Below are 19,750 nucleotides of genomic sequence, written 5' to 3' on the forward strand. Positions count from 1 at the left end.
ATGTGTATATTCTTTTCTAGCCAAAGCCTATTTAGACATAATCCTTCATGTTGATTTTAAATGTAAAAAAATTTTGTGTGATTGAGTTTTTAAGGACGTAGGGGTAGAGTTGTTATTCTTCTACCTTTCTGTCACTTTCTCTGGAACATCTGTTGACAGATGGAGAATTTTTTAGTGTGAACCCAATAATTCCTGACTATTCTTTTTTTGCAAATTCACTATAGCTAAAGCTTTGCCAATTGACATTTTATGTTTGCAGATTAAAGAAAATGCACAGATGTTTTAAAAATGAATCTAAGAACCTTATTTATCTCTTCAGTGCAACCAGCTTAATTTGTTACATTTATGAAACTTTATGAGGCAATAAATAATGTTGTTATAGTCAGTATATTATATTAACCATAATTGTCTTTTTATTTTGATTTAGCGTCTCAGCTTTTCTATTTTTACTGTTTATTGTTTGAAATTTTGCTGTATTTTTAACTTGGGGATTTAGCTGTGTACTAGATTGCGGTCTATTCCTTTAACAAAAGTTTTTAGGTGTTTCAGGTTTTAAATTTAATCCTTTAGAATAAATAGACAGAGTTTGAAATTAAAACTACGGAAATGGTTAATGGAAAGTGCAGTTAACTAATACATGGATACACAGAGTCCTTACCTTGTAGTACAGAATACAGTCAGCCTCTTCACGTAAGTACCTTACCATAAAATAGAGCCAAGACAGCTGAACATGTAATCATGCTAAATCTGCGTATTGAAAACAGTAATTATAAAACGAGTTTGAGGGAACCAAAGGAGAGAGTAGTGATGTGTGGATGTATGCGTTTGAGTTGCAGCGTGCTTCTTGGAGAATGATGGGAAAGCATTTTTAAAAATCTCTGCCACATTAGGACGCCTGGGTGGTTCAGTTGGTTAAGTGGCTGCCTTCGGCTCAGGTCATGACCCCGGGGTCCTGGGATCCAGTCCCGCATCAGGCTCCTTGCTGAGAGAAGCCGGGAGCCTGCTTCTCTTGCTGCCTCTGCCTGCCTCTCAGCCTGATGTGTGTCCTCTCTCTCTCTCTCTCTCTCTCTGGCAAATAAATAAAAATATAAAAAAAAAAAATCTCTGCCACATCAAGCTTGACTTTTTTCCCCCCTGATTCATATCATTGTGGAATTTAAAATGAAATGGCTTATTATTGGAACTTTCAGTATCTACAGATGTGGAATATTGTAGCCTGAAGATGTTGGGAACATGGCCATTTTTCTTTCCAGTTTTAAAAAATGATTGATATCTTGATTGAGCCGTTTTGAATAGTAGGCTGAGTTTGTCTTAGCAGTGTCTGATGAGGCAAGCTTCGTGGAATGAGAGAATTCTGACTCCTTGGAATTTCGGAACCAGTGTGCCCTGTTCCGGTAGCCTTGATCTTATGACAGTCAGCTTTATTTGAGCATTAGCTGTGTGTTGGGCATTCTGCTAATTACTTTTCTTTTATTATCTTATTTACTCTTTCCCAAATCACTATGAAAAGGACTGCCATTATCCCTATTTGTAGCTGAGAAAAGTGAGAATTGGAGAAGTTAAGTAATTTGCTTAAGGCTGCACATCAAGAAATTAAAGATGTCTCTCCAATCAGATCTGATTTTGAGGTCTTTTCTTTCCTTTAAAAAAATACTATGTTGGGGGGCGCCTGCGTGGCTCAGTGGGTTAAAGCCTCTGCCTTTGGCTCAGGTCATGATCTCAGGGTCCTGGGATAGAGCCCCACATCGGGCTCTCTGCTAGGTGGGGAGCCTACTTTCCCCTCCCTCTCTGCCTGCCTCTCTGCCTACTTGTGTTCTCCATCTTTCAAATAAATAAATAAAATCTTAAAAAAGAAATACTAGGGGGCACCCCGGAGCCTGCTTACCCCTCACTCTCTGCCTACTTGTGATCTCTGTCAAATAAATAAATAAAGTCTTTAAAAAAATATTATGTCAGGGCACCTGGGTGGCACAGTCGGTTAAGCATCTGACTCTTGATTTCAGCTGAGGTCGTGATCTCAGGTTTGTGAGATCAGTCCTCACATTGGGCTCCATGCTCAGCATGACGTCTGCTTGGCATTCTTTCTCCCTCTGCCCCTCTCCCATCCCATGCACAGGTGGGTGCACTCTCTCTCTCAAATAAATAAATAAATCTTTAAAAATTTTTTTTAAAAAACAAACACACTAGGTGGCTCAGTTGGTTGAGCGTCTGCCTTCAGCTCAGGTCATTATCCCAGCCTCCTGGGAAGGAGTCCTGTATCTGGCTCGCTGCTCAGTGCAGATCCTGCTTTTACCTATGTACCCTCCACCCCTGCTTCTGTTCTCTCTTTCTTTCTCTTGCTCACTCTTTCTCAAATAAAGAATAAAATCTTTAAAAATAAATAGATAAAAATAAAAAGCAAACACTATGTTTCACCTTTCTGGCTGTGATAACGAAATTGTTATATCAGTTGTCATGAAGGGATTTCAGTGAAATGATGAAAATGTCATAATATTAAACATGTTCTTTCAAATATTCAAAACTGTTTTGAATCTCCTGTGTACCCTTAGGTCTGGTCAGAAGAGCCCTTGCACAGGGCCTCAGGCTCTAGAGGGCCCACTCTGGCCCTCATCTGACTGGGTCTTCCCCTTGGGGGAGGAGTCTGCACTGCTGAGTAGTGGTGCCCACCTGTTGGCCTTCTAGGGTCTACTCGGTACCCACAGGCCTGAGACTTCCCTTTCTAAATGACCTTGAGCTGTCTTCCAGGGTCTGTTTGGGCTTTTTTGCCAGGTCTGTCCTCCTGAGGAGAAATCATGCTACCTGTGTGTATACCCTTAGGCCTGGAGTTGCTGAGGGGCGCCTGTTTATAAAAGTATAGACCAGGTGTCAGCAAACTACTGCCTGTGGGCTGAATCCAGCTAACACTTGTTTCTATAAATAAAGTTTTATTGAAACACAGCCACACTCATCTGATTGCAGATTGTCTCTGGCTGCCTTTGTGCTGAAATGCAGAGTTGAGTAGTTGTGATGAAGACTGATGGCCCACAAAACCTGAAATATTTACTGTCGGGTATTTTATAGAGAAAGTTGGCTGACCTCTGGTCTAGACAGAGGTAGCCTCGTGTGCAGACTGCAAAATTCCTGTGTGTGAGACCCTCTGCGGTGTGTCTAAGCCAGGGGTGTGGAGGGGAGGATGTTGGCTGGAGACACGCCTGCCTCTTGCCACAATATTTTGGCTAGAACTTTGAAGAATCCAAGAATTCTCAGTTTAAAATTCAAACTTCACCTTCCACATTTTTATGTTTGTCAAAGAAGGAAGATAGAATATATTTTATTTACCAGTTTGTTAGCTTGTTTATGACTGTAAAACATATGGACATATCGTACTTGGGTGTCTATTTGTACCCTTCCCCTGGGCCCTACAAATGTTAGAAGAAATGTTAAACCCTGGGGTACAGGGTTAGGGTTTAAAGTAGGAGGCCACCGAGGCCCCAGTAAATAATCACATAAATTAATATAGAATTATAAAGTATAGGAGTGTTTTTGGGTCTTATATGGATTGTTTAAAAACCTTGCTCCGGGGACGCCCGGGTGGCTCAGTTGGTTAAGCGGCTGCCTTCGGCTCAGGTCATGATCCCAGCGTCCTGGGATCGAGTCCCACATCGGGCTCCTTGCTCGGCAGGGAGCCTGCTTCTCCCTCTGCCTCTGCCAGTCCTCTCTGTCTGCCTGTGCTTGCTTGCTCTCTCTCCCTCTATCACTGACAAATAAATAAAATCTTTAAAAACAAACAAACAAAAAAAACCAAAACCTTGCTCCAAATTTCACTTGTCCAAATTAAACCCAAAACGCTGGAACACACCTGCCAGCTTTGTAGGAAGTTCCAGACCTTTCATTTGAGGCTTCCCCTACCTCTCTACCTCTCCCTGTCTTCTCCCCTGACTCCCTACCCCAGAATTACACTGCCCCAAAGTGAGGGGGATATGGCTCTAAATTCTATACCTAAGTTCAGAGATGGTTTTGTCCAACTGTCATGCTATATGATTGCATCTTTGAGCCACCAGGTGTTGCTATGGAGACTGGTCTTCAGACAGAAAGATGCTATGGTCTTTGCTATATGGTCCGGCGAGGGAAGGCTAACCCAGTTTCTCAGTGGCCAGCTCAGCCACTGGTGTGCCTTGCATGGTGCAGCAGGTGCTGTTGGTGCCTCGCCCACATCGCAGTGCTCACGGACTGTACTTGGAACTTGGAACATGAAGGCTTTCTCATGGCCTCCATTGCAGTGCTGGCTGGAAATGCCAGGGGAGCAGATGTCTGCCAGTGGTCATTGGGTATCTTACCCTTATGGAGGGATAACTGTGAGGCAGGCTTTGCACTGTTTCTCAGAGATCCTTCAGCAGGACTGAAACCAGTTTTTTGGAGCAGAAACTCCCTCGAAAATGTACCCCATATTGACTTCTTTCATTTCCATGTTTTAGTGCCAAATCTCCCCTAAGTGCTTCCTGGAATTACTTTTTAAGTGAACCACCTATACTCAAATCCTTGTCTCAGTGTCTGGTTGTGGGGAACCCTCTCTGGAACACTTGGACCTCCTCGTGGCTCATATCCTTGTACATAGCATTGTGCCCCACTGCATAGGCTCCACACAGTATGGCATGGTGCCTGGGAGTTTCCCACCTCACCCACATACTTTGCCCATACAGGCTTCTCCATGACTCCTCGGTCACTTGTCTTGAGTCCCCATCACCAGCCTGGATACCCTCTTATCTTGAGGTAATTATTTTGTTCCTGGAAGCTGTAATGTTGCTTGTAAGCATGTTCATCTCCTTACTCTGGATCTTGGTCTTTGTGACTAGAGTGTCACTGACTTTCCTCCCTGAAGGCTCCAGAATCCTTTGTGCATACTGATTACTCTTCTGCACGGTTTCCTATTTTGCAAACCAAGAGTCTGAGGAGGTACAGCCTTGATTGGGTCTTCCATTACCATGAAAAAAAAAACCACATTATGCTTTGGGAGAATGTAGCCAAGAGACCTGATTGGTTGGGATAGACTCATAGAGAGTGTGCTATTGGATGTTGTGATCTAAAGTGATGACTAGGAATGAGACCTGATGCTCTGAGTCAGGAAGGGACTTGATGCAACCGAACATCAGAGAGAAGACTCAGGCAGAGTCAGCAATTAGAATGGCAAGAAAGGAGGCTAGAACTGTTGGCATTGGCCAAATCCTGTAGGGCCTCCAGCCATGGAAAGGATTTTGGTCTTTGTCCAAAGAGCAATGAGATGCTTTGAAGGGCTTTAAGAGGGTCAGGTTCGGGGGAGGTATTTTGTGATTGAGAATTGCACTTTAGAATGCGATGTGAGACAGAAGGAGGAATAGAAAAGGAAGAGATGCTTTTGGGGGTGTGTGTGTGGGGGGGTGTATGGGAGAGCTGAAGCCAGTCACATTGATGCAATAGAGTGAAGACAGTAGAAGTGGAAACAAGAGAGCCGATTAAGACAGATTTTAGATGGACGCCTGGGTGGCACAGTTGGTTAAGCAGCTGCCTTCGGCTCAGGTCATGATCCCAGCATCCTGGGATCGAGTCCCACATCAGGCTCCTTGCTCAGCAGGGAGCCTGCTTCTCCCTCTGCCTCTGCCTGCCGTTCTGTCTGCCTGTGCTCGCTCTCTCTCCCTCTCTCTGACAAATAAATAAAATCTTAAAAAAAAAAAAAGACAGATTTTGGAGGCAGAATTGATAGGATTTGGTAATAGACTTGACCTCGGTGGTGAAGGAGAATGAATTATTTTCTAAAATATTTTAGGGGCTCAGTCAGTTAAGTGTCTGACTCTTGGTTTCGGTCCAGGTCATGATCTCAGGGTTCTGAGTTTGTGCCACATGTCAGGCTTCCCACTCAGTGCAGAGTCTGATTGATATTCCCCCCTCCCTCCCTCCCTTCTGCTCCATCCCCTCGCCCCCATTCACTCTCTCTAAAATAAATTTTAAAACTCTTAAAAAAAAAGATATTTTATATGGGTAAGATTGGTAAAATGTAAATGCCTAGAGGGACAAACATGAAAAGAGGGAGTCAGACTTAATATAAGGCCATTAGGAGTGGAGGGGACTGTGGCAAACGGGAGGTGGCATGGTCTCTCTTGAAGGGGTAGCTGCTGGCTGGCTCTAACCAGTTGTTGTCATGTGGTGAAATGGGTTTCATGGTGTCAGATTTTCGGGCTTTTCAGGAGATGCTGCAATCTGTATTTTAATGTGAAATGTCCGTATTTCTCCCTGTTGGCAACTAGATCAAAATCCTAAAGAACACGGGGCTAGCCATATATAACACATCTGCAGGCAGCATCTGGCTCCTGGGCAGCTGCTTCTTGCTTGAGATTTTTTCCTACTCTCTGTCTTCCTCTAGAAAAATTTCAGAAGTTACTGTACTCTGTGACACAAAATATTTTAAAATTTAGGGATGCTGAGAAGAAAAAAAAGGATATGTTAATTTGGGCTAAATCTTGGGAGATACTGATGATCTCAGCTCACACGGTCTGTCAGCAGGGCTCAGGTGATGGGCTGAGGCTGAGATCTGTGGAAATAAACTTAACCTAATTTAGAGCAGATAGCAGGAAGTGCTTTCGTCTTAAAATAGACCATTCCAGACCATGATAGTCTGAGACACTTGAGGTAGACAGAAATCAAGGCTCTCTCCACCTTGTTTCCCCCAGAGCTTAGAGATCAAGAGTCCATAAACCTTTTAAACAATGAGTGGATGAGTGTATATTTTATTTATGAATCCATATGCAATTAGAGAAAGTATTTATATAGGTTTATAATAGCATCCTTGACTTGATTTTGTTTTTGAGCCTTAAATGGAATTTACCCTCAAACTTTGAATTTTTTTCATGAGGTCATTTTGAAGTGAAAGGTGTCATGCAATTAATTTCTTTGGTGTTGTATTCAGCAGTATTTGTCTGTTTTTCTGTGCTTGGTTTAATCTAATTAATAATTTATCCTTATATACAACTATATAAGAAAGCAGGTGTTTTTAAGAGTTTACAAGAAAGCTCAATGACTGAGCCTATCTTGGCTTCATCATAGTATTTGAAACAGTAAGATCTTAACTTTGACCTTATTTTCTGTAATGAATTCATAGGTAGGGGGAAAAGCTTAGAAATGGTTACCTTGAAGTCAGTGATTGGAAATAGAAGGCATTATTGCATTATTGATTGCTGAATAAAGTTGATCTCTTTGCTGTCTCTCAGAGATTCATTTTACAGAATGAAAGAAAAAATTAGACAAGAATTAGGATAGACGAGAATTAGGAGACTACAACCCAAAAAAGCCCGAGTGTCAAAACAAAGTACCTAAAAATATATCAGGAGACTTAAACACAGCTGGGGGTGGGGGGTTTGTGAGTGTCTCAGGAGAACAAATAAGAATCATGAGGCTTAGGAGGACATGACAGCCATGGGAACTTGCCTTGGCTTACCTTGTCAACTGGGCCTGCCTCATCTGGGAGAAGAACATCACCGTGTGTGCTGCAGCTAGCTATAAGGGCAACGTTGTTCCAGGAAACCATCCCACTCTTTGCAAATGTGGCGAAAGAGAGTAATTTCCAAATAAAGTTTCAGGCCTAGGTTGCTAATGATGATTTATTGTTAAGAAGATGTGTACTGGTAAAGAAATTATTCTGTTAACCATTTTGATGGTCCCTGAAATTCCTCTTTGATTTAATAAGTTCTTTGGAATTGTACATAACTCTTGTCTGGTGTGCTCTGGGAGTAACCAATTTCCACCTGTTTCTTCATTTCTTAGACACCCAGACTGATAATGATGGACCTGAATTCCTCTTGACATTCTGACTTCTCTGTTAAGTGTTTGCAAAATAAATACAGAATTATATTTCTTTCTTATTCTAATAGGGTCAGAATTCCAACCAGTCATTATTTTGATCTCCTATATTTCCTATCACTCTTCGGGTTGATTGGGTGGTCCTTCTATTACACAGTGTTGGCTGTCACTCACATACCTAATTTTAGATGGCAGCTGGATTGGACAGTCTAAGAGGCTTGTCTCACCAGTCTGGTGTCTTGGTGCTAGCTTTTAGCTGGGATGTTTTAGTTCTCCTTCTTGTAGCTCTCTTCATGTGATGTCTCATCTTCTGGGATTTTAAAAAAATTAACATATAATGTATTTTTTCGGGGGTACGGGTCTGAATCATCAGTCTTATTACACAATGCACTTACCATAGCACATGCCCTCCCCAGTGTCCCATCACCCAGCTACCCTACCCCTCCCATCCCCCTGCCCTCCAGCAACCCTCAGTTTGTTTCCTGAAATTAAGATTGTCTTATGCTTTGTCTCCTTCCCCAGTCCCATCTTGTTTCATTTTTTACCTCCCTTCCCCTCATGAACCCCCCAACCTTGCCTTTCAAAATTCCTTATATCAGACAGATCATACGATAATTGTTTCTTTGATTGATTTATTTCGCTTAGCATAATATCCTCTAGTTCCATTTACATCGTTGCTAATGGCAAGATTTCTTTTTGATGGCTGCATAGTATTCCTGTGTGTGTGTGTGTGTGTGTGTGTGTGTGTGTATACATATGCATATATACATACACACATACCACGTCTTCTTTATCCATTCATCTGTTGATGGACATCTAGGCTCTTTCCATAGTTTGGCTATTGTGGACATTGCTGCTATAAATGTTTGGGTGCACATGCCGCTTCAGATCACTATGTTTGTATCTTAGGGTAAGTACCCAGTAGTGCAATCACTGGGTCATAGGGTAGCTCTATTTTCAACTTTTTGAGGAACCTCCATGCTGTTTTCCAGAGTGGCTGCACCAGCTTGCATTCCCACCAACAGTGTAGGAGTGTTCTCTTCTGGGATCTTCTTGTGTGACTTCTCTTTCCAGTAAGATAGCTTGGACCTTAAATCTTTGTTTTTTTAGGGCTGCTAGGCCTTTTAGAGCCAGACTCAGAGCTGGAACAGTGTCACTTCTGTAGGAGATGCTGGTCTAAGTAGTCACAAGGCCAAACAAATGAAATAGAGACTAAAAACACAATCTAAAAGATCTTTATTATAGAAATTTTCACACATACATATAAACAAAAGAAAATGAAAACCATGTGGAACCCCACCACTTGATAACGTTTTATGTGTGTTGTCCCAGTCTTCTCTTTAAGTAGTGTGTATGTATGTGTGTTTTATGTAAGTCAAAAAATGTTTTGTAGTCGTTCCCGACTAGTGTGTCACGAATATCTTTCCATCTCATTAACTATTCATGTTATGGTTACATTATTCTATCCACTGTCAGTCTGTCTCTTTCATCATTTATGTAACTGAATCCTATTGTTGGAACTGTTGATTTGCCTTTTCTACAGAACAAATTATCATGCAAAAACTTAGATACAAAATGATTTTTTTGTGTTTTCAAGTAAAATAAAATATAGCTCTAAGTAATGTAAACATTTGAAACTAAGTTCCTTAGTTAGAAATGAGTGTAACTCTTGGGACTTTTTAGGGAAAGGAGGAGACTTTATGGAAAATATTTCTTCATACTGTATATGAGGACTTTTTAGGATGTAAAACACAGATACCCCAACTAGAATTGAATGTAATGAAAAAAGAAACATATGAGTGAAGGTATCCATTGTCTGTGCTGTAGTAATGCTGCAGAACATCCAGCTGCAAAACATCATTGACATAATAAGTATTTGTTTTGTCCATTGGTGTATGGGGCTCATTGGATATCAGCTGCACTTGCTCATGCCTCTGTGGTCAGCTGCAGGTTGGCTAGGCAGCTCTGCTCATCTTGAGTGGGCTTGCTTAAATGTCTTGGGGTTGGTTGGCTGTTAGCCAGGACACCTTGACTCTATTTCATATTTCTCATCTTCCAGCAAGCAAGACTGGGCTTATTCTAATTACTGTTGCAGAGGAAAAGGAGCAAGAAAATAGATACACAAGAGCTGCTTTAGGCCTCTGCTTCCTTCACATATGCTACCACCTTATTGGCCAGAACAAATTATATGAGTGAACTCAGAGTCAGATTGGGAGGGCACTGCCAAGGACATAGATGCAAGAAGGAGTGACGAATTGGGGTCAATAATTCAGTCAGTCTGCCTGGCATGTGTAGCTAAAATGGTCTGGAGTAGATGTACCTTCAGTGAGTGCTGGATCCAGGGTATCCAGTGATGTCACTTGGTTTGATTTCATACTATCTAAAGTTTGGCTTTGGGGTGCCTGGGAGGCTTAGTTGGTTAAGTAACTGCCTTCAGCTCTGGTCATTACCCCAGGTCCTGGGATGGAGCCCCACATGTATCTCCTGCTCAATGGAGAGTCTGCTTCTCCTTCTCCCTCTGCCTGCCACTCCCCTTGCTTGTGCGCTCTCTCTCTCTCTCTGTCAAATAGATAAATAAAATCTTGGGGAAAAAAAAAGTTTGGCTCTGCTTTCCTTTGCATTAGCTTCACTCCCAAGGCAGCCATTTCCATGTGGAGGTCCTCTGAAGCTCCATCTCAAAAGCAAGTAATTCTAGCTGCAAAAGAGCTTGCCTTTCCCAGTTGTTCCAACTAAAGTATGGTGTAACTCTTTTTGGGCCAATGTGGACCACATGCCTATCCCTAACCTAAGGTCACTAAGGTAGTCAGTGTTAGAATAGAAATTTGAGCCCTGGTTTGCCATTCTCCAAAATCTGTGGTCTTAGTGTCTAAAACGTGAAGAAAAATAAAGTATACTAAACATATCCTTAAAGAAAGAGCGGGAGGCCATTATGCACCACAATAAGGCCATTTGGGCCCAACATTGAAGGGATAATCACAACCCTGTATCCCAGCTACATAAAATTCTGCAACAAAGTTCTTGAGTGACTATGACAGGGAGCTTCTACTACTCTTCTCCAGGGGGTATCGGCCCAGGAGCTCTAACGTGGTCTACTATTCCCTAGTGCCATTTCTCTTCAGGTGTGAATTAGTGTGGAGTAATTATTTAGGTCAACCAGAGTGGAAAAGAAGTCCCAAAACACCAGCCTGAAAGAAGTGTGTGACGGGAGAAAAAGACAGGACTACCATTTTCTCTGGTAATAGCATTTAGGATCTGGCTAGATGTACAGGAGTCTTGATGGTTGAGCCTCCCTTTTTTCTTCTAGCTCCAAAATGGCCAATAGGTTCACTCTTTTTTATTTATTTATTTATTTATTTGACAGAGAGAGATCACAAGTAGGCAGAGAGGCAGGCAGAGAGAGAGAGAGGAGGAAGCAGCTCCCTGCTGAGCAGAGAGCCTGATGCGGGACTCGATCCCAGGACCCCGAGATCATGACCTGAGCCGAAGGCAGCGGCTTAATCCACTGAGCCACCCAGGCGCCCCAGTAGGTTCACTCTTGAGCCAGTGCGAGTTGATTGGTGGTAAACCCTCTAGAGTGTTATGTTGAGAAGAGTTCCGGCCTTAGTGGAAATGAGGACTGTGGTGGATTAGTGATGTCTGGAATGTGTACAGGGGTGGGAAGTAACAACATGCTTGACTATTATGTGACGTCCTAGGGAGAAAAAGCTTCTCAGAGTCACTGTCAAGCCACTTGTGTATAGGGGCCATGCCCCCAGGATGGAGTATTTTATAGCAAATTTCCCTATGATGAGGAATTGTATGGTGAATTTTCTGGAAGTGCCAGCTGTCACTTAGCACAAACCAAAATGCAGAGCATCATTTTCCTGAAGAAAAATGAGCTGCTTCTTTGCTCTGAGAACTTTTGAGCTTGCTTGGGATTTGGGTGGGGGAAATAGACAAAATGTTTACATGTAGTAAATAAAGTTTGGGACTACTTAAAAAAAAATGAATATGGGTGTGACTATTGTTCTTGTATCTGTCATTATCATCATTAACCTATCAATATATTTTTAAGAATATAATATAGTCAGAGTTCTAAAGAAGTTTGTTTTTGATTATTATTTTTTTTTCTTCTCATTTTTCAGATCCTCTGGAGTCATTTTCTGGAACAGACTGTGAAAACAATGCATTGAAAATTCTGGCCAATAGTGGAAATACTGGCTTAACCCCCCAACTTAGTATAACATTCCTTCTCTTCAATAGCACCTCATATTAGAAGAAAAATGTATGGAAGTGCAAGAACAATCACCAATCTGGAAGGTAGTCCTTCCAGATCTCCTCGTTTGCCAAGGTCTCCTCGTTTGGGCCACAGAAGAACAAGCAGTGGGGGAGGTGGAGGAACAGGCAAGACACTGTCCATGGAGAACATCCAGTCCCTTAATGCAGCCTATGCTACGTCTGGACCTATGTACCTGAGTGATCATGAAGGGGTGGCTTCGACGACTTACCCAAAGGGCACCATGACTCTGGGAAGGGCCACAAATCGAGCTGTTTATGGAGGCCGAGTCACAGCCATGGGGAGTAGTCCCAATATTGCTTCTGCTGGACTTTCCCACACAGATGTTCTTTCATACACAGATCAACATGCTGGTCTGACTAGCTCATCCCATCACCACCACCATCAGGTCCCTTCCATGCTGAGGCAGGTAAGGGACAGCACAATGTTAGACCTTCAAGCTCAGCTCAAAGAACTTCAGAGAGAGAATGACCTCCTCCGGAAAGAACTAGACATCAAAGACAGCAAGTTAGGATCGTCCATGAACAGTATCAAGACCTTCTGGAGTCCTGAGCTCAAAAAGGAGAGAGTCTTGAGGAAAGAAGAGGCAGCCCGAATGTCTGTTCTCAAGGAACAGATGAGGGTGTCCCATGAAGAAAATCAGGTAGGTTATGACTCATCTCTGTGTTTTTCAGCCTTGGCTTTTCACTGAGTAGTTGATGCTTTGCAGATGGCACCACGACCTATGTGGAAGAAAGTTCAGCATCATCAAGAAAGCTATGGTTTAGGACGTGTTTGACTTAGAGACTACAAAAGGTCATATAAGCAATATGAAATTATAACTTCTGATCTTATTTTCCATTAACTTTTTCACACTGTTGCAGAAGAGGGGGAATCATTCTTTATTGCCTAACTTTTATACTTGGTTATTTTTTTTTCTTTTTTCAGCGGTAACAACAGCAGCTCAGATGTACTTCCCTCTGCATCGAAGAGAAAAATGTTAATTTTTGCAAGAGTAGACACTTTAACAGCAACATTTAAAGAGCCACATTTGACTGATGAATTGATTTATTTTTGAAGTGAGAGCAACTTTCTTTCTTTCTAGAATGAGTGGAGTTTATACTCTAAACAGCAAACCAAATAATATTAAGTAACACTGGGTGGAATGGGTTTGATACCAGGTTGGAGAAACAAAAAAATTTGTAACCTGGTCTTTCCTTTACCCATTCATATTAAATAAGCATGTACTATGTGCAAGACACCTTCTTACTCTTTGATCTATCTTCCATGTTATAGCAAGATTAGTTTTCCCTGTGTCTACTTTCAGTTCTACCATTTCTCTGCTTTACAGCCCTCAATAATTACTTATTGGCTTCAGAGTGAATTTGCCATTTTGGCTGAGCCAACAAACAGCACCTTACTTTGGAAGGCCTGAGCCAGGCTTTCCAGCCTTATCTCATACCCCCTCCCTGCGCATCTCCTGTGTCACCTGCACTCCCACTTGGTGATTCCTGCACTTACTCAGGGTTTTACCCCTTCAGTTCTTTGCTCTTTCTGTTCCCTTTTTCTGGTAGCTTTCTGCCAGAGAAAGGTTTCCCTTCTCTGGAAGCCTCTCCCTTCCTTTTCCCTTTTATAGTTGGCTCGTCTCCCATTTCCAAATCCTACCTATTCTGTGGGGCTCATTTATCTGCTCCTGTTTTCATAAGGGCTTTGGAGTCTGACATTCCTGGGTTTAAATCCCAGCTTCACCTCTTATGAGTAGTGAGATAAGTGCTAGGAGATGGGGAGTAGAGTTCTGTGGCATTTGGTGGAAAAATTTCCGGGTATCATTTAACTTTCTGTAGAAATTGGAGATAATTCTAACTTGGCTGACCTTGTGATTCTTTAATAATTGGTCTTGATGTTGGCCTCACGAAGCTCTCTGCCTTTCTTGGGGTTATCTGCTGGCCCTCCTATCTGTTGCCCTGGATACCACCCCTTGGAGTCCAAGTATCTTTAGAAGCATGTCTGATCTTTGTGAGAATCTGTTCTTCATTCTCTTCTATGTGTAGAAAGCAATCACCTTATCCTTTTGACTATCTGACAGAGTCTTTGCTGGTTTTCAGATGTGAAAGTGTGATTTTTAGTTGGAACAGAAAGTTTTGTTCTTCAGTCCTAAATCAAATTAATGCTCTTTACTATCATTTCTGCTTTTTTCCCCTGACTTTGCTGGTTCGTGATGTCTTTATGAACCTGTCACTGCTATGTGTATTTCCCTAATTCTGTACTGGTTTTCTTATTTAGTTGTTTTGGAAAAACGGTTACAGCTATTTAGGAATCATGCAAATAATGACAAAAAAGTTTGAAAGCCATTCTTTAAACTGTCAGCTCAAAAATTACTTTTATCTTATGTTGCTATCATTACATTTTTTTTTTGAGCACAGACTCTCACTTACACACATGTATGTTTACTTATAAATTACATGATGTGCTATTATGCCAATCTATTATGTGTCTTTTCCGACATTCACACAGAATTAAATATGTATGGAAGTTGTTGACAAAATAAAATAAATGACATATGAGGTACATTTTAATGACACACAAAACCTTCATGCTGTTGTAAAAGCATTTTAAACCCCTTGTCTATTTTGTTAGCGTTAGTTTAGTTTAAATATCCATAATCCTACTTAACTGTCCCAAGTTGCTGTAAGTCAGAAATAAGTGAATACTTGAGGGAGCTCCTAGTACCCCTTCTTAGTTCTGGAAAATACTATGATCATAGGCTACCTTAGGTACTATGGGTGGCCTATGATCATGTAACATATGATCCAGTAAAAGCTCCAGTGTTAATCTTTCTATTAAATATGATTAAAATATAATCATTTTCTTTTTTAGGCTAAAAATGCAAAAGGAGGAAGCAGCATGGAGAGTTTGAAAAGTCAATTTACTTGCAGTATGAGGTAGTATTACAAAGTAAAGAATATAAAGATTGACAAAAAGCAAGTCATTTTTTAAAAATTGAAGCACTTCTTCTCCTGTAGGAATTATGTCAGGATTTGTTTTAGGAGTATGTGAGTACCTATTGGTCAGGATAGGGTAGATCCTTCTGCAGCAATCAAATCTCACTGGCTTAACACATCAAGATTTCTTCTTACTCACTGGAAATATGAAGTAGGTCAGGTGACTCCAGGGCACCCCTCCTCCAGGCAGTGACTCAGGATTCAAGCTTTCTGCATCTTGGCACATGGCTTCAGGAGTTGACACACCAGAGGAGGAGGGTGTGTGGAGATGGCACATTGGCTCCTCAGTTCCTTGGGCTGGAAGTGACCCAATTGCAAGGGATTGGGAGTTATAGTATAGTCCTTTCTTCTTTCCAGGGAGGAGAGTAAGATATGAAGGACATCTAGAAATTTCTACCAGTGGGGTTTTGGTGTTCGTCAAAAAGTGGAGCTAGATGAAATAAAGCTTGGGGAACAATCTAGACTCCTGCTGTTGCTGCTGTTTCTATTATTACTACTACTTCGACCAGTAGACCTCTGTTGGGGGTTTACTATGTGCCAATCATTGTTCTTGGAGCTTTGTGTGTATTAGCTTATTTACTGTTTGCATTAGTCACCTTGAGTAGGTGCTAGACTTTTTCTTGTTTTGCACATGAAAAATACATGTAGAGAGAATGAGCAGCTTGCCTAAGTTCACACAGCTAGTTAATGAGAGCTGGTCTTCAAGGCTTTGGTCTAGTTCATGGAAATGTCTAGGACTTATGTTCACTAACTCCTTACAGGAACACTGAACTGTGACTGTAATCTTAGTTTAATGGGAAGATCATACATGTTAGATGAGAAAAATGACTTGTTCTGATAGAGTGACTAAGAATGTGATTTAGTTTAACGGATTTCTATTCTTTTTTTTTTTAAGATTTTATTTATTTATTTGACAAACAGATCACAAATATGCAGAGAGGCAGGCAGAGAGAGAGCGGGGGAAGCACGCTCCTTGCTGAGCAGAGAGCCTGATTCGGGGCTCAATCCCAGGACCCTGAGATCCTGACCTGAACCGAAGGCAGAGGCTTAACCCACTGAGCCACCCAGGTGCCCTGGGATTTTTATTCTTTCTTTTTTTTTTTTTAAAGATGTTATTTATTTATTTATTTGTCAGAGAGGGGGAGGGGGAGAACACAAGCAGGCAGAGCAGCAGGCAGAGGCAGAGAGAGAAGCAGGCTCCCTGCTGAGCAAGGAGCCCAATGCAGGATTCCTTGATGGGAGCCCCTGGGATCCTGAGATCCTGACCTGAGCCGAATGCAGCAGCTTAACCAACTGAGCCACCCAGGCGTCCCTGGGGATTCTTATTCTTTTTTTTGGGGGGGGGGATTTTTATTCTTAATTAGGAATTTATTTCATTTTCGTAGAAGTGGTTTTTTTGTGCTGTTTAGAATTTCAACCATTTACCATTACTGACTGTAATTTCCCTTTAGAGGAAAAAATCATGGAAAGTTTTTCTATATGAAAGAAAAAAATGTAAAGCAGATGGGGAACATTTGACTGTGGTTTCTTATGCACAACAACCAGAGACTGCGTCTACAAATGAAGTTCAACCACTGTCTGTTTGGATAACTAGAAGTTTGCTAGCATAAATTCAGGTGATCTAAAACAATTTGAACTATACTACGTGAATACAAATCGGAAGCAGGTCCATCATAGGGTAGAGGTCAGGAAGCTCAAGTGCTCTTGTGTATGAGATTCATGGTTCTGTGTACTTAATGGTCACTAATACAGACCTTTCACTCTTATGTGCAGTGTTGAAGAGGGAAACCACTCATCAGTTCTTTTGCACTATATTTTGAAGTTCTAGTGATTCTGTTCAGGGGAGGTGAACCCAGCTCCAGATCTAAGAGAGGATATTGAACACCTTTCCTGTGTTACAGGAAGGGCAGGACATTTGCAACCTTGGAGGCAATTGGGTAGGGAGCTGTGACCAAATATCATACAGGCAAAGGATAGATACTCAGATTCCTGGATGGGTATTCCACACCAGACGCTTATCCAGACTCCTCACTTCAATCCCCTAGTCTCTCTCCAAGGTGCTACTTCTCAGCCACGTAGGTCTGCATGAATAGAAATAAATTTGGGACCACTAAGAGTTGTAGTATTGTCATGTGGAATCACTGGAATGCATGAATGCAGTTACCCTTATGTTATCACTTGTGCTTTCTGCTTCATGATGTACTTTCTTGAATGGAGGAAGAGGGTGGTGGAGTATTATGACGGCTAATTCTTTGAAATGGTGTGAACCCATAGCCTCTGCTCTCAATGTCACCCCTGTAGACTGATTTGGGGAGAGGTGAGAAGAAAAGATTTGGAGTGGGTGTTTGGCTACCACTTGAGATCACCCCCTTATTATTTGTAATAGCCTGTGGAGTTGGGGTGGATGTTGAGGGCAGGAGAATCCAACTCCTGGAAGGTTAAGTGACCTAATTTTCTCTTAAAGTTTATACCATTGTCTTTTTTTTACCCCTTCATTCTATTTACCTGCATGATAGAGATCAGAGAGGGAAAACATGATAGAGAAGAAATTTTCAGAAAGTTCATAAGGATTTATGTCTTGCAGTTTGATGCATGTAAGTTATTGACTTTTCATATTCCTGGATTTTTTTGGGTCGTTATTAACTTTATATTTCTAATAGATTACTTTTTCTAAATTAGATGTGTATTAAGCAGTTTTGAGACGTTTTCCTAACTTGTGCATGGCTAGCCAAGGATCTGCTCGAATATAAATAGCATCACACGCTGGGAGATTGTACTCGATCTAATATTTACCCATCTTGCACGAAGAAGTGGGACAAGGTCACTGGGAAACGTAACCTAAGAAGTGTAAGTAAACCTGCCTGGGGAGTTTTATGGCTTTGAAGCAATGGTTATGTGATCATTTCTATTTCTGGCTTAACACAATAGGAAATAATCTACTCTAAATCAATATTCGTATGGGGTTTTGATGAGTTTTTTTTAAAGCTAGTTTTCAACGTATGATTTTTTTTGGTTCTCATTCTGAGCCTGTAACTTGAACAGGTCGAGATAGGTCACATTTCCATGTTTCTTTTATCATTATTTTTTGTTTTATTTGATTAACTCTAGGGCCATTTCAACAGGGGTCATTAAACTCTGTTCTAAAATACTGCTGTCACTGGGAGTATCCAGATACGAAGAGCTGTGCCAGTTGGAAAAAGGTGGTAGAATTCATTCTGTTTCCTGTTGGGGAGATGGCGAGGTAGCTGCACTGTGAAGGGGGCATCCACTAACAGTTAAATGCAGCTGTAGTCCCCTTGAGCACTGGGTGTTTGTGAAATCAAGGACTCAGCCTTGCAGTGTCCAGGTCCATCCAGTCTGTCAATGGGACTTAAATATATTCACTGTTCAGATAGACCCATTTTATCCCTGTGCCTTCTTTCAGACTCCATTCCTCCTGCTACTTTGAATCTGAGATCCATGGATCCATCAAAGCCACCTTTCCAAAGTATTTCCAGGGAAACAGTACTTTCCAGAGGGGATTTCCCAGACAAATAAACTTGAGGCATGACATACTGGATACTCTTATCCTGGAAATCCATAATGCATAATGTTATGGGTTGAATTATGTTCCCCCCTAAATGATATGTTAGAATCTTAATTTCCTGTCACTCAGAATGTGATTTTATTTGGAGATAAGGCCTTTTGAGAGGTAATCAAGTTAAAATGAGGTCATTTGCGTGGGCACTAACCCAGTATGTCTGATGTCCTTACCAAAAGGGGAAAGTTGGACACAGACATAAACATGAACAGAGGGAAGACCACGTGAAGAGACAGGGAGAAGATGGCTATCTACCATCCAAGGAAAGAGGCCTGGATTCTTCCCTCACAGTTCTCAGAAGGAAGCAACCCCAGTGATAACTTCATCAGGATCTTCTAGCCTCCAGAACTATGAGGCAATAAATTTCTGTTGTTTAAGCCACCTGGTTCGTGATTCTTTGTTATGGCAGCCCTAACAAACACATACGATATACCAGCATGTGAAATGAAATGCTCTAACTCTTACAGTTAAAAAAATGATGATGATTTTTTTTAAAGATTTTATTTGCTTATTTATTTATTTGACACACAGAAAGAGAAGGAGATCACAAGTAGGCAGAGAGGCAGGCAGAGAGAGAGAGGGGGAAGCAGGCTCCATGTCAAGCAGAGGGCCTGATGTGGGGCTTGATCCCAGAACCTTGAGATCATCACCTAAGCTGAAGGCAGAGGCTTAACCCACTGAGCCACCTAGGTGCCCCTAAAAAATGATTATTAAGGGGACACTTGGGTGGCTCAGTTGGTTGAGCAGTTGAGTGTCCAACTCTTGATTTTGGCTTACATCCTGATCTTGGGGTTGTGAGATTGAACCATGCATCAAGCTGCATGCTCAGTGGAGAGTCTGCTTGAGATTCTTTCTCTGCCGCACCCCTCCAAAATAAATTTTAAAAAAAAGGAAAAAAAAATCTATTAAGTTTGCTTAACCCCAGCAAAGACCATGAAAACTTATCTTAAACCAATCATCTATATATTGAGCAGCTGTTGCTGTAGTAATGCTGTGTAACAAGCCGTTCCAAAACCTAATTGGCTTAAAAAGATAAGCATTTACCTCTCCCTCATGTATCTGCAGGTTGGGTGCTACTTAGTTGGGCAGGGCTGGACTTTTGACACC

General features: G+C 41.6%; 1 protein-coding gene and 1 long non-coding RNA gene across 12 annotated transcripts in view; both read left to right on the forward strand.

The window, feature by feature from the left end:
- Nucleotides 1-19,750, forward strand: part of ERC2 (ELKS/RAB6-interacting/CAST family member 2) — a 916,980-nt gene that overhangs the window by 19,484 nt on the left and 877,746 nt on the right. For all 9 annotated transcript variants that reach the window (XR_006385123.1, XR_006385122.1, XM_044253352.1 and 6 more), the window contains one exon: nt 11,931-12,725. Coding sequence is in view for 7 of the 9 variants with exons in the window: in XM_044253352.1 (XP_044109287.1) it covers nt 12,069-12,725 (657 nt within the window). In the remaining 2 variants the exon portion in view is untranslated. The remainder of the gene's footprint in view (nt 1-11,930; nt 12,726-19,750) is intronic.
- Nucleotides 16,442-18,992, forward strand: LOC122909331. 3 transcript variants are annotated; one of them, XR_006385124.1, is made up of 3 exons: nt 16,442-17,910; nt 18,172-18,263; nt 18,823-18,992. It is a non-coding gene; the product is annotated as an uncharacterized LOC122909331 (long non-coding RNA). The 3 variants fall into 3 exon arrangements; XR_006385125.1 differs by having other exon boundaries at nt 16,442-17,657; nt 17,743-17,910; nt 18,172-18,992; XR_006385126.1 differs by having other exon boundaries at nt 16,442-16,679; nt 17,580-17,910; nt 18,172-18,992.

This window comes from Neovison vison, chromosome 6 (genome assembly GCF_020171115.1).
Source record: "Neovison vison isolate M4711 chromosome 6, ASM_NN_V1, whole genome shotgun sequence".
Taxonomy (NCBI): Eukaryota; Metazoa; Chordata; class Mammalia; order Carnivora; family Mustelidae; genus Neogale; species Neogale vison.